This window comes from Tamandua tetradactyla, chromosome 1, assembly GCF_023851605.1.
Source record: "Tamandua tetradactyla isolate mTamTet1 chromosome 1, mTamTet1.pri, whole genome shotgun sequence".
Taxonomy (NCBI): domain Eukaryota; kingdom Metazoa; phylum Chordata; class Mammalia; order Pilosa; family Myrmecophagidae; genus Tamandua; species Tamandua tetradactyla.
In genome coordinates, this window is record NC_135327.1 from 176,230,729 (window position 1) to 176,245,435 (window position 14,707).

At 34.8% G+C, this 14,707-nt stretch overlaps 1 protein-coding gene across 1 annotated transcript in view; it reads left to right on the top strand.

Annotated features, from left to right (window-relative positions):
* The window catches only part of EXOC4 (exocyst complex component 4), a 970,332-nt gene that overhangs the window by 819,179 nt on the left and 136,446 nt on the right, over positions 1 to 14,707 (top strand). Inside the window, exon 13 of the mRNA XM_077136146.1 lies at positions 7,497 to 7,652. Within this exon, the coding sequence (XP_076992261.1) occupies positions 7,497 to 7,652 (156 nt within the window). The remainder of the gene's footprint in view (positions 1 to 7,496; positions 7,653 to 14,707) is intronic.

Below are 14,707 nucleotides of genomic sequence, written 5' to 3' on the forward strand. Positions count from 1 at the left end.
TGGAACGTGACTCCCAGGGGTGTGGACCTTCCTGGCAATGTGGGACAGAGATCTTGGAACGAACGGAGACTCAGCAACAAGGGATTGAGAAAACCTTCTCGACCAAAAGGGGGAAGAGGGAAATGAGACAAAGTGTCAATGGCTGAGAGATTCCAAACAGAGTCGAGAGGTTATCCTGGAGGTTATTCTTATGCATCAAGTAGATATCATCTTGTTATTCAAGATGTAATGGAGAGGCTGGGGGGAACTGCCTGAAAATGTAGAGCTGTGTTCCAGTAGCCATGTTTCTTGAAGATGATTGAATAATGATACAGCTGTCACAATGTGACTGTGTGATTGTGAAAACCTTGTGTCTGATGCTCCTTTTATCTACCTTGTCAACAAAGGAGTAGAACATATGGAATAAAAATAAATAACGGGGGAACAAATGCTAAAATAAATTTAGTTTGAAATGCTAGTGATCAATGAAAGCAAGGGGTAAGGGGTATGGTAGGTATAATCTTTTTCTTTTTCTTTCCTGTGTTCGTTTTATTTCTTTTTCTCTTGTCTTTTTATTTCTTTTTCTGAATTAATGCAAATGTTCTAAGAAATGATGAATATGCAACTAAGTGATGATATTGTGAATTACTGATTATGTATGTTGTTTTATTTTGTTTCTTTATTTTTTTAATTAATAAATAATTTTTTTTTTAAATACCCATGGTAAGCCCCACTTAAGATTGTGAAATTGATATCTTTTTTTAACACTTCCCAGGTATTCTAATTTGCAGCCAGGATTAAGAACTATTAATAAGCTGGGTTTACACAAGGAGATACATGGTCTGATATTGTTTTATAAAGATCTTAAGAATATTCAAATACAGAATATATTTAAATTTGTATACCATTAAAAAAATGAGTTGAGACAAATTTTACGTGAATTCTTTGTCTCTTTCCTATGTTACAATACAGTTCTTTTCTTATTCGTCTTTTAAATGCCAAACAATATGACCCTTCCTATGAGAACACGTCTATTAAAGGCTGTTATTAAATTATCCCCAAGAGCTACCTTCTGCAGATTCTCAAATTCCAAATCTGCTTTTCTCTGTGTCCTCTTTAATTGTTTATTTCCTGTGAATCATCTCCAGAGTTATCATATGTTTCTTAAGTTATGATTCGTAAGTAGAAGTAACACTGTCATAAAGCTCACTGACCAACATTGAGTGTGCCGCTCTTTCCCTATTTATTCTGCTCTATTCTAACTTAAGGGACATTCTAATTTTGTTTTTTTGTATTTGTTTTTCATTGTTGTTTTGTTTTAATCAGCAGCCAATAGTCTTATTTCTGCATCCTTAATCATCATTATCACTTGTATTGCTGGAGTTTGCACTGCAGTTTGGCCTACCTTGGATCCATGCATTCCACAGTCTAAATTCAACTGCATCAGCTTAATTTGAGCCAACCTTGTCTAGGGTTCATTTGCCTAGCTTGGTTCCTAGTTCTTGAAGTGTCTGAAAGATTCAGTCTACGAAAGTAAACATCATGCCCTAACTGTCACCAAACAGTTGAATCCAGTTAGCCCCACCTGCCCCTTGTTGTTTATCTAATGAAAGACTCAGTACCCAAGCTGTATCCAGGGACCCTGCACGCACTTTCCATTTCTCTACTGTTTCAGAGAGGAACCAGTGCACATCAGAGCTAGTCGACACCAGCAGATGTTTTGTGAATGAAATTCACTGAGCTGTGTTTAGAGGGTGGACTTTTCTCATTGCAGCCTTATCACCTGTTCCAAGAGTTACACCTATTTTCCTCCTCCTCCTGGGAACAGGTACAAATAGTTACACAGATGGCTCTATCTGTGGCCCATTGAGCTGTGAATTAATTAGGAGATTATGGCTTTGGCAGTAATAATTAACACTACTCTTCTTGTGGAATAATTTTTAGAGATTTACCTCTCCTTTTTTGAGGATATGTCCTGGAATTTTGTAACCCACATGTTCTGGTTTATCACAAAACTGTCAACGAATAATTACAGCTGGTCAAGATGGAAACTTTGCCTCTTGAATAGAAAATTCACTTTAGGGTAATTATATGGTGCTAAATAATTACAGTATTTCAAATTAGAATATTTGGAACTGTTATTGGGATTGATATTCATTCCAATATGAATTGATATATTTATCATTAAGGATAGTATGTAGATGACATATTCAATACAAATTAGAATAATGAATAGAGATGCATCCTTAATTAGGATTGTTCTTCTTTGATAAAGCAGGCTCTGTGAATATTAGCGAAGATAGTAACATAATATTGAGTAATTGAATTAAACCAGCCTTCAAAAAAATAAGTAGGTGAATAATGTTGGTACCTTTAATGCAATATTCCACAATGTACATTCCACTTAGCTAACTTTTTTTTCATTTCCTCTGGTGCAAAAGTAAAAAATTCCGGCTCCCCAAAAATGTATAATACTATCAACATCTACAGACACAAACTGTTCCCTAAACTCCCAGGGCAGATATGGGTCAGCATGGATGGACTCAAAAATCTGGTGACTGGAAAACTGAGTTGTAGTAGAATTTCTTACTCTGTGCAGAATTAACCTATAGTGTGGATCTAATAGGAACTGAACCAGCCACCAAAGCTCTTTTTAGATATGGGCACTGAGATTTGAATTTCATATCATTTTCACATGTCACAAGATATCATTCTTCGTTTGAGTTTTTAAACCACTTAAAATGTTAACACCATTCTTAGCTTACAGGTTATACAATGACAGGCAATGGGGCAGATTTGGCCTGCAGATCTAGTTTGCTAATCCCAATATAGAGGACATAGTATCAATTGTGAATTTATAGATGATACATATAAAAGAAGGGTTTGTTGTTTGCCTGCTATCCAAAGGAAGAGATTATTGTAAGAGGACTTTCCAATAATGGGCTCCTGGGAATGTGGAGTAGAAAAGCATGTCAATAATCATTTCTTAGTTATTTGTTTGTGACTCAGGACTTTTTATGTTGGGTTATTTGCATAAGGGAACACACTTGTATTCATTATTCTAATTTGTATTAAAAAGGGATGATGAAGAGCATGGCTTGGTTAAATGCCAAATGACTTGATAGCTTGTCCAAGTCATTTCGTGAAGAAAAGGAAAGTAGAGAGCCCGCTAAAATGGCTTTAGTCTAATAAGTTATACAGATTCCTAAAACTGAAAAGGGCTTGTTCTTATTTCCTGTTCAGTTCTCCTATATCTTCCAAGTTGCTGTACTCTGTTAGACTCTAGGGACACAAAAACTAATAAGAATAAGATCTCATCATCCAGTGTGGGGTCCCAACTTGTAAAGAAGCATGGTAGGACCAGGGAGTGTAGAGGTATATCTAAGGCAGTAATTTTTACCCTGACTGCACATTGAAACCACCGGGGAAACTTTAGAAAGTACTGATGCCTTGGTCCCTCCCTCAGAGATTCTGATTTAACTGGTCTTGGGTATCGCCTGGGGAGCTGGTATTTTATAAAGTTCCGCAAGTGATTCCTAATGTGCAGCCAAGGTTGAAAGACCCTTTGGTGTAAGGATGATGAGATGGGAAAAAGAGAACTCTGCTGTACCAAGATGGGAGTACAGTAGTACTTGATAAGTAGAGATTGCCTAGGCAAGAAAGGAAGATGAAGAAAACTTTCTAGGCAGAGATACACACAAGCAGGAAACAGTCTATTCCATTAAAAAAACTATAGGATACTTATGGATAGAGGATAGTCAGCCAACACAGGAGGGTTGACTGGAAGTAGTGAACAAAGACAAAGAATGAAAGCAGTGGCAGGTGATAAAGCTGAAAAGATTCATTCCTTGCTAAGAAACTTGAATTTATTTGTGCATGGAATAAGGAGACAGTGAATTGTTCTAAAAATGGAAATAAAATATATTGTATTTTTGTTTAGAAAAATGACTCTTCTGACTAGTTAGGTAAGTTGGACTGGTGGTCTTGTTGCTCCAGAAAAAAAGTCCAGTGTTGCAAGATTGCTTCAAAGTCCAAGTGATAAACGATGAAGGGTGTATGAAGGGTGTATTTCAGGTTTAATAGCATTAAACCTGAAAAGGAAATGACAGATTTAGTAGATACTAAGGAGGCAGAACTGGTAGAATGTGGTGACTGTGCGGTGAGTAAGATGATTCTGAGTACCAGATTTGAGTAAATGGATGGGTGGTAGGACTGATGACCAGATTAGGAAACACTAGGTGTTCAGTGGGGGAAAGAGGTTGACAAACACTGAATTCCTTTTGGCTCACTTTAGTTTAAAATGCTGGTGGGTTTTTCAAGTAGAGTTCTCCAGTAATTCCTTGGATATGCTGGTTAAGCTTAGAAGAGATGTTTGCTGTGGAGATAATAATTTGGGACTCACTGTTAACATAGATGAGCCATGTCTGGCAAGAAGACGAGATTGCCCAAGTGAGAAATGCAGAATCCTGTAGAACACCAACAGTTAAAGCACAGATCAGTGGAAAAGAACCATCAGTTCTGGCTAAGAGGGAGATTACAGTGGCAGGAATAGAATCTAAGAAAGTGATGTTTTGGAAACCAAAAGAGTAAGTAATATTTCCAGAAGGGAGTACTGGACATTTGATCTGAGTCAAATGTCAGATGCTTTAGAATAATAAAGGAGTATGAAAACTAAAATATGCCCATGGGTTGGTGGCATTTTAATACCTATAAGGAAGAGACCTTTATTTCTGTAGCCAATTCTAAGCCAGAAGTTAGTCAGGTGTCTGTTCCATCCATGAACAGGAATGAAGAAAGCTCTGGCCATGGGAATGAGCCACCCAACCTGGAATAGAAATACAAGAAATCAGAACCACATGCTTGTGATATGTGCAAGACCTCAATTTGCACTGCCTGTGTAGGAGAAGAAGCTTTAAGCCAAGAAAGAAAAGCATAATTAAAAACTTTAGAGCCAGCAAAACTCATAGTTAACTCCGAAGAGGCAAATGCAAACCACCCAATAGTGACATTTCTGAGAAAACATCTGGGATTCCTGAACACAACCCCCACTGCAGTAGAACTTGCAGACCACATGCAGAAACCTGCTGTCATGAGAGAGGCAGATGTAACAAACAGGATGTCTGTCCAAAGAATTACAGGATATAGAGCCTTATAAAGTGAACTGTAAAAGTGTTGTTTTTAAAACATTCAAACAGATGAAGGGATAGAATCCATAATATGAGACATGGACATTTTGGAAGCCAGTGTATTTATAAAAGAGCCAAATAAAAACTCTAGAAATAAAAGAGTATAATTATTGAAACATTTTCAAAACGATAATATAGATGGGTTAAATACTAATGTAGACCCTGGAGAGAGATTTCATGAATTGAATGAGTGAATAAGAGATAAGAAAGTGAATTCAGTGAGTGTCATCTGCTCACTTGATGATGGTGCCTATAAAGGAGAGAGAGAGGAAATTTACTAGAGAGGAATGCTGGATCAAGAAAGAGTTTTATTCATTCATTTGTTGAAAAAAAATAAGAAGTTCGGGGAAGATATTATATAGGGAGATACTAAAAACATAGGGAAAAGAGGGGATAACTGGGGGAGACATGATCCTGAGAACCTAGATGGAGGGACACAGATGAGGATGGGCATGTATTTGAACATATTTCTGTGGGGACTTTGGGCCGGGAATGCTTGAAAGTATAGATTTAGATCTTCTCCTTTCTCTGTCAAATAGGAAGGATATGGGGAATAAGTAGTGAAGGTTTAAAAAATACCACAACGTTGTAAATATACATAATAGCACTGAAATAGATTTGATTTATATAGTTAAAAGGAGACTTTTAGGTTGTATATACGTTAATAGCATAATTTTTAAAAAATCATAGGATTGTACAACACAAACAGTTAATCCTAATGTAAATTGTGGACTATAGTTAATAGTATAATTATGATAATGTTTCATCAATTGCAGCAAAGGTACCACACTAATGCAAAATGTTAATTTAAAAAACTGTGGTTGTGAGTAGTGGTACACGGGAACTCCGTATTTTCTGCATGATTTTTCTGTAAATGTAGTTTCACTTTAAAAAAAATTAACCATTGAGGGAAATAAGCAAGGTAGCTGACCAGAGGCAGGTAGAAAAGAATGCCAAAGAACATTGAGGATCCAACTGGGATGGAATATCATATGTTCTCGGTATAAGAGTATAATAGCTAGAATGTAGAATTAGTCCATAAGTATTGCAGAAGTGACGCAAGAAAATAACAAGAGAATAACCAGTGAGAGGAACAAAGATTGGAGGGAGGAAGGTTCTGTAGTCCTCTTTTTGAATAGCTGACCACAGTTACTGTCAGTAAACTTTTCCTTATATTGAATTAGAAGAATTCTAGTAATCAACCGTAGTTCTATTATTTGTTCCAGCTATTTTCAGGGAGCTATGGTAATATTGCTCCCTACAACATGAAATCATGTTACCTTGAGTTAGGCTGTCATAAGTCAAGTTGTGTAGGCTTCAACTTCTTTTGTCTACAAACATTAAATTGTCAGTTGGGCCAGGAAGTTTTTTAACTTCTCAAACACACTCACACACACACACACACACACACACACACACACACACACACATTGCATCTTTAGAAGAGAAAATACTCTGTGCATTATGCCCCCATTATAGCCCTTATACCAGACTATAGTATAGCCTTGGTCAACTTCAGAAGGGTACTAGCTAATTAGCACTCCCTTTGTAAATAAATGTCTCTTGAATTGCTGATGAGGATTTTTAGACCATTGAAATTAGTTATAGCGACAGAAATGTTGAATAGAAAGAGAGGATTTTTAATTAAGTTGAAATTTAACATTTAAGGTACATTCTGGTAAGAGCAACATTAATAGCTAACCCATGGCCCTGTTAAAGGACCTGAAACCTTTCAACTTTGAATCACTAGTCAAAGCCCACTGGAAATAGCAGTAATCAAAGATTTATTCTGCCTGATATCCAGAGCCAGGGATTTCTTTATCATGGTATATTAGCTTTGAATAAGGGGATGTTCATAGTTCAAAAAATATCTTCACATAGGCGTAATTGGTAGTTTGAACCAAGACATCAGGGAACAGCCTTTTATAGCACTTTTTCACCTTTTCAGGTACCATTTATGTTGTCATTTAATAACTTTTTCTTGTATAGTTACCCTACTTTTTATTTATTCAACAGCTTCCTTTAAAGATTTACACAAAACCTTCCACACATTTCTATTTATCCTAAGGTCTAACTATGATAAGGAGACTAATTAGCATTATCAGCTTTCACAATTACTCAACAATTAAGATACTAAGAATGTGATCTAGAAATTATGTTTCTCAGTACTAGGATCTATATAATGGATGTCACTGACTCCAACCCAGATAATAATTTATGTTAATGAGAGATAAATATGTTATCTTTTTTCTACAATAGAAGTAGATGAAAAATGCTAACTGGATTCCATGCATTGTGTTGATATATCTCTTATCTGTTGACTGTATTTAGGGGCATTGTCCAGTCAGAAGAAAAACTTGTCATCAGTGCATCTTGGGCAAAAGACGATGATATCAGCAGACTCTTGAAATCTCTACCAAATTGGATTAATATGGCTCAACCCAAACAGCTGAGGCCAAAGAGAGAAGAGGAAGAAGATTTCATAAGGTAAGGTCTATTTTCTAAATTGTTCTAATGAAAAGTAGGAAATTATATTTGGCTATTTCAAAATATCAGACAGCCATTAATTGAGTGAACATAGTAAAAGTCTGTTTTCATTCTGCTTTGCCTCATTTTCCATGCAAGTATGCCCTGTGCTCAAATTTTAAAAGGAAGAGATGGATATGAATTAGATTTGGAGCATTGCTAAGTCAGGTTAAAATATCTTTTAATTTGACTTGAAGGTCATTCTCCCCTTTTCAGAGAAAAAAATCATGCATTTCATTCATTCATTTAGCAAAGCTGTATACTCAATTATATGCCATACTCTGGAAGCATAGCTATTAGCAAGATAAGCTCCTGCCTTTGCAGTGTGTGTTAACGATTGCTCTTGGCATGTTTTCAGTTCATAGAACTGTTAGTTGGATTTTCTGGAAATATAAATGTGCTTTCCATGCTTATTCATGTACATTGGGTTAATGCTCATTATTTTCTACTTGTTTTTACAAATTAAGTCTCTTTTTCAATTTTATCACTTGACATTTCCTTTTGTTCAATTTAAATTATTTACTTAGCCATGGAAAATCTGGCCTAATTTGATGAAGCTAACTCATTTCCACATGGTTGTCTTGCTTCATTGAAATATCCCCACCTCTCTCATTATAGAGTCGTATAAAACAGGAAAAAAAGGGAGGTAATATTTTGGCATGTTAAAATGAGATTTATTTTTATTGTCTTTTGCCTACCCCAGTGAATGTATAAATAGTAAAAATAGAATAAAAGTTTAAAGAAGCATTTTAAAGAAACAAGTCACAGAGATGTTTTCATCTAAAATCTTTGTTGTGCTAAATATATTTTTTCCCTGGCATCCGAAATAAATTATGAACTCTTATATATTTTATTTCCTATCCCTGTTCTCCACATTTCCCCTTAATTTAGATCACCTTGTCATGGTGATAATAGTGAAGAGTAATCTCAGTTTTTTTTTCTTTCAAGGAAAGTAAACAGTGATTGACTGAGTAAATGATTGATGGGAGCTCTAATTAGAAATAATCAAAATGAACCTAAGACAGATCAAGCCTCAAGACTATTTTTTTTAGAACATTACCATCATATTTACCCACTGCCAGATTTTTTAAAGTTCTGGGTACCCATATGCCCTCTCTTCTATTTTAGTGTACCCATTTAATCATATCTATAATAATTATGTTCGAAGCAATTTTTGGAGGATGAACTTTTTTTCTTTCAATTTTTAAGGTTAGTTTGAATGAAAATGTCTTCTTCCTGTTGTTCCTCATCTTATTATTATATAACTCCTTAATTGCAGTTTCTGATTTCAAAGAGATTCACTTGGTTTTATTAGTTTCAATAGCTTAGAATCAAAGCAAAGGATTTCCAACCTATTCCAAGAAAAAGAAGGTTGAGCCAAAGAGAAGAACCTAAGTTCTTCTGAGTGTGTGAGAATTTCACACTGCTAATTTGGAAGTGCTAGATTTAAGCTCCTAGCTTTCTTTACTCTTGTTTTGCTCACTGAATTGTGTCATCTTTCATCTTAAATTTGAAGACAAAACAATTATATACAATTTTTAAAATTTTTAGTGAGCTATATATAATATGCAAGAAGTATAATCTTAGTATTATACTCGCTATTAAGCATGGTTACACCTGCATAGCCACTTTCCATACTAAAATACTAAATTTTTGTTTTTGCATGAGGAAGAACATAGGAATGTCATTACTGCAGGGTGTTGAAAATTAATAGTAATTAATGTTTTAAATTTTTAACTTATGTGTGAGACTAAAGCAAAAAATGTTTATTTGGTACAAAATTTATATTTTGACTAGTGCATTTCCTAATATAACTTATGTAGACAGCTTAATTGAACACCATAAGGATATGGAACCTTGCGTAGGGCATGAGATTTTGTGGGTTTGTCCAGAGTGATGCCCCGATAAATCCCAGAGTGATTTGAACAGTGAATAAAAAAGTATTTGCAAAATCCCCTTCAGGGAATGGTGAGAAAGGGGGAAAATTCAACTTCCCCAAGTTGAATTCTTGATATTCTCACATTCAGTGCAGACAACAAAAGCAATAGGCTGAGTCCCCAATCTTGGGGTTTGTTCACATGAAACTTAACCCTACAAAGGATAGGTCAAGGCTACATAAAATTAGGCCTAAGAGGCACCCCCAAGAGAACCTCTTTTGTTGCTCAGATGTGGCCTCTCTCTCCAGCCAACACAACAAGCAAACTCACAACCCTCCTCCTGTCTATGTGGGACATGACTCCCAGGGGTGTGGACCTTCCTGGCAACATGGGATAGAAATCCTAGAATGAGCTGAGACTCAGCATCAAGGGATTGAGAAAACCACTAGAATGAGCTGAGACTCAGCATCAAGGAATTGAGAAAACCTTTTCAACCAAAAAGGGGAAGAGCAAAATGAGACAAAATAGAGTGTCAATGGCTGAGAGATTCCAAACAGAGTCAAGAGGTTATCCTGGAGGTTATTCTTATGCATTAAATAGATATCACCTTGTTAGTCATCTAACATTATAGATATTTATAGATATCTATAAATAGGCATCTCCTTGTAATGGAGAGGCTGGAGGGAACTGCCTGAAAATGTAGAGCTGTGTTCCAGTAGCCATGTTTCTTTAAGATGATTGTATAATGATATAGCTTTCACAATGTGACTGTGTGATTGCAAAAACCTTGTGTCTGATGCCCCTTTTATCTACCTTATCAACAGATGAGTAAAACATATGGAATAAAAGTAAATAATAGGGGGAACAAATATTAAAATAAATTTAGATTGAAATGCTAGTGATCAACGAAAGGGAGGGTAAGGGGTATGGTATGTATGAATTTTTTCTGTTGTCTTTTTATTTCTTTTTCTGAATTGACGCAAATGTTCTAAGAAATGATCATGATGATGAATATGCAACTATGTGATGAAATTGTCAATTACATTTGTTGTTATATATTTTTTAAATTAAAAATTTATGTTATATTGTTTATTATGTTATATATTTTTTATTTTTTATAAAATTTATGTTATATAAATTATATTAAATTTTTCTAGTACCCCAAAAGGACTTCCCCCAAGGTAACCACAATTCTGATTTTTATCATTGTAGTTTCTCTTTTCCTTGAATTTCATATGAATTGAACCATAGAGTCTAGTTTCTGTTGCTGAATGTTTCAATTAAGAAATTACCCATTTTTTTGCATGTAGGAATAGTGTGGAGAACAAATTAATTTTTTTAATAGAGGAAAAATATTTTAGGTCTGTTTTATTTTTTGTTTGATTGATTCTTTCTTCTTAACCTGTCATCCTTTGTCCTGATTAGAAGTTGCAAGCAGAGATTAGTAGGAGCAAACATCCTTCATTGATATCCCATTGTGGTAGGATTGACAGAGAGCCTTGATTTAGCACATTAGACTGCCATTGAATATGGTACACACCAATAAGATGGAAAAGTGGGACTTTCTTCCTATAATTAGTTTTTAAAGCTCAGAGGCCTATTTGGCACACAGACGAATATAGAATCCAGTGCTCTTTACATTGAATAAAGGTTATGTTCTCTTATTTACTAAACAAGGCCTTTGCTATTATTATTTTAACTAAAAAATAAAATGCATTATTTCCAAGAATAACTTTGAGTAGTGAAAACAATTAGGTCAAGCCAGGGCTTTAACAGAAAAATAGTAAATATCCTTTTGTTGCTGAAGAGGCTGAGAGCAGGCTTTATGGCCATTGTCTTTGCACCTGACATTTATATGCATATGTTTTTCCTTTTAAGATCAATGAGTATCCACTGATAAAAGATAGTGCTGCTTTCTGGAAATGTTATTAACAGAAAGAGTAAGGTAAAGGGTAAAGTAAAGGGGTTGTTCTTTTAGTTTCCTGGGCTACTCAAACAAATACTATATAATGGGTTGGTCTAAACAATGGGGATTTATTAGCTTTGGGTTCTGAGGCTAAGAGAAAGTCCAAATCAAGACATCATCAAGGCTATGCTTTCTTCCTGAAGACTGTCATTCTGGGGCTGGCTGCTGGTGACCCTTGGTTCTTAGCTTTTCTGTCACATAGCAGTGTACATGGTGGCCTCTTCCAGCTTCTGCCTTCTCTTCCAGGTTCCATTGATTTCAGCTTCTGGTTGCTCCCTCATGCTTTCTCTATGTCCATCTGAGTTTCATTCTGCTTATAAAGGACTTCAGTAATAGGATTAAGACCATCTTATTTAAATGGGTTATGCCTTAACTGTAGTACCTTCATCAAAAGTTCCTACTTACAATGGGTTCACACCCACAGGAATGGGTTACATTAAGAACATGTTCTACTGGGGTACATACAACCACAATCCATCACAAGTGGGGACAGAGTTGTCTAGGAGCTAGGAAATCCATTATGCTAGAAAAACTTTGCAAAGAAAATAAGTTACCCCATTTTACCCAGGGCTCCTGAATTTCAAAGAATAAATCAGTTCTTTAGAACCAGCTTTGAAAACCTTTAACTAGACTGATGTGATTGGTGGGAGCAAGAGCTGAGTTTTCAGGAGCTAAAGGTCAAAGAATACATAAAACCTACAGATTAGTCATGAACTCTAGCAGGCAGAAAGATGAATAATAAAGAATTAGGCCTCTTGAGGGACTCTACGATCTATTGCAGCAATTACAACAGTATAATAACTGACAGTGCCAGATACTGTGCAGTAACATTATGAATTTCAGGTACTATTATTATTCTCATTCAACAGCCTGAGAAAACTGAGATAGAGAAATTAAGTACTTTCCCAAGTCCACAGAACTAGTTAGTGGCAAAGTTGTAATTTGAACCCAGATAGTCTGGGTTCCAGAGCTAGCATACTATGATTGATAAGCCTAAGAATGATTACAAATATGTATTTTGGGGAATTTGAGTTATTTCCCCTTTTTCACTGATCATCATACTCTTGATTGATAGTTTAATCATTTTTTTGTTATATAATAGACATTTATCTTATAGGTGCTTTTACTGTACATTTTGGTTTTTGTTATTGGTATTTTGATATAATATGTATTTTATTGTTATAGGTTCTCTCTCTTCCAATAACAGGTTGTAAAAACAATATCTAGCTCCCTTGGGGGCAGGGAATGTATTGAAACCTGGAATGTAAATGTTTTTAAAATGATTGTCTTATCTTTCCTCTGAGTTATATATTTGCCCAGTAAGAGTAAAGAAAAGTAATCTTTGTTGAAGAGTAAAAAAGACAGCCCAAAGAAGATTAAAATATAAAAATGATTCAGAACAAATTATGTAGGTTTTAGATAGAGGGTGATACAAAACTGAACAAAGAAGAGAGACTAAAGGACATTTTTGAAGTTATTTTTAACTATTAAATTATTTAGAAGATAATTTTAAAATTTTGTCTGAATAACCAAATTATGATATGTTTATTGAAATAGATTTGTATTGTTTTATAAAATTATGAGGTCTACCTGATTAAAGCACAACAGGCTATGAAAAGAGCAAGAGAGTCGATCATGATGTTTCCTAAATTTTTATTTGGCATATATTAAATATTTATTGAAAGAAAAGTCATAATAAAAGCAGGATTAAACTTTTACCTTCCTCCTATTGAACTCTTATAACACGTCATAAATCTTAATAAAAATGCACTGAATATATGAAACAATTTTAAAATTGGATCAGCTGCTCTTTAAATGAAAAGAATAAACGTAAAAAATGGATTGGATTAGAAGCAAATGCCTACAGTGGCCTCTCTAAAAGTTACAGCATGTTTCCTTTGGAAGCCCACAATGCCTGACTTCTAATCCTCAACTCTGCCATTAACTTGTCTTGTTTCGTTTTTTCTTCTCGTAGGTCTTTATACCTCCTCAGTTTCTTCATCTAGTTCAGATTAGATAATCCCAAGAGAAGCAGAAAACTAGTAGAGCTGCAAATTTATATGTAGATGTAGCTATACTATGAATAAAATAGAGCATAAATAATATTCTATAAAGTTCTACTTGGTAATTTAAAAGAGTCCCAAAATAATATAAGCAATGGCTGTCAAAAGATTCCAGTCAATTACAGCTATTTGAAGAGTCATTAGATAAATTTGAAGGAGCAAGTAAAAACCCTGCTGCAGGAAAAACTAAGCCTTTAGCTAACTTGAACAAAATATTCATTAGAATGGAGACATTTATTTCACTATCTCTGAATGCTTTATATGACTTTAAAAATATAATTATGAAAGGAAAGATGAATCAAAAAAACATGAATATATCAAGTCAGTGCAAAGGTAGAAAATGCTTTATTATAATTTGGGTTTTTTTCCTTGATTAAATGAGGTGAAGGTCATAAATGGATGTGGGACACTGCCAGGCAAGACTGGATGAGAAGGAGACTTAAATCTCAAAATTAAACAAAAAAGACAGGTAATTAACTGGAAAGCCACTTACAAACATATCCATTAATGTTTAAGACAATTGAATTAGACGCTTAGTTATTATTTCAAAATGATATGATTCCTGTTAGCATAAGATTAGCAATAAATGAAAAAATAAAAAGAAATTTAAAATCTTCCCTACATATTGATTGCATAAATGTTAGTCTAGTTAGACAATTATTTAAGAATTATAACTATCTGTTAGTATAATTAAAAGTCACTAATAAGTGTTTTCTACATTTTATATTTTGTTTAATTTCAGATCATGGAATTATTTAATTTTTTCACCTAGGTATAGCTTTAATGCATTAATTCTTCTTTCTCTTATTTAGATTCATAAAAAAAGAAAAAAAGTAATCCTCCTAATTCATTCCCACCAAGCCCTTAGAAAGTGGGGCTGGTAACATTGAGTCTGTGCCATGGGGAGGAAGCCTGCTATCTAGCTTATGTGGGTGAGCAGAAAGAGAAGACAGGGCAAGAAAAGAGATAATACAACCACTGCCAAAAAGGCTACTGCTGCTGTAGTCTTTTCCCCAGTTCTGTCTCAACTGATGTCTGCTCTCTGCTGTAGGTGATGAAGGACCCTGCCAGATGATGAAAGACCACATATTTCCTCACATCTGTCTTTCT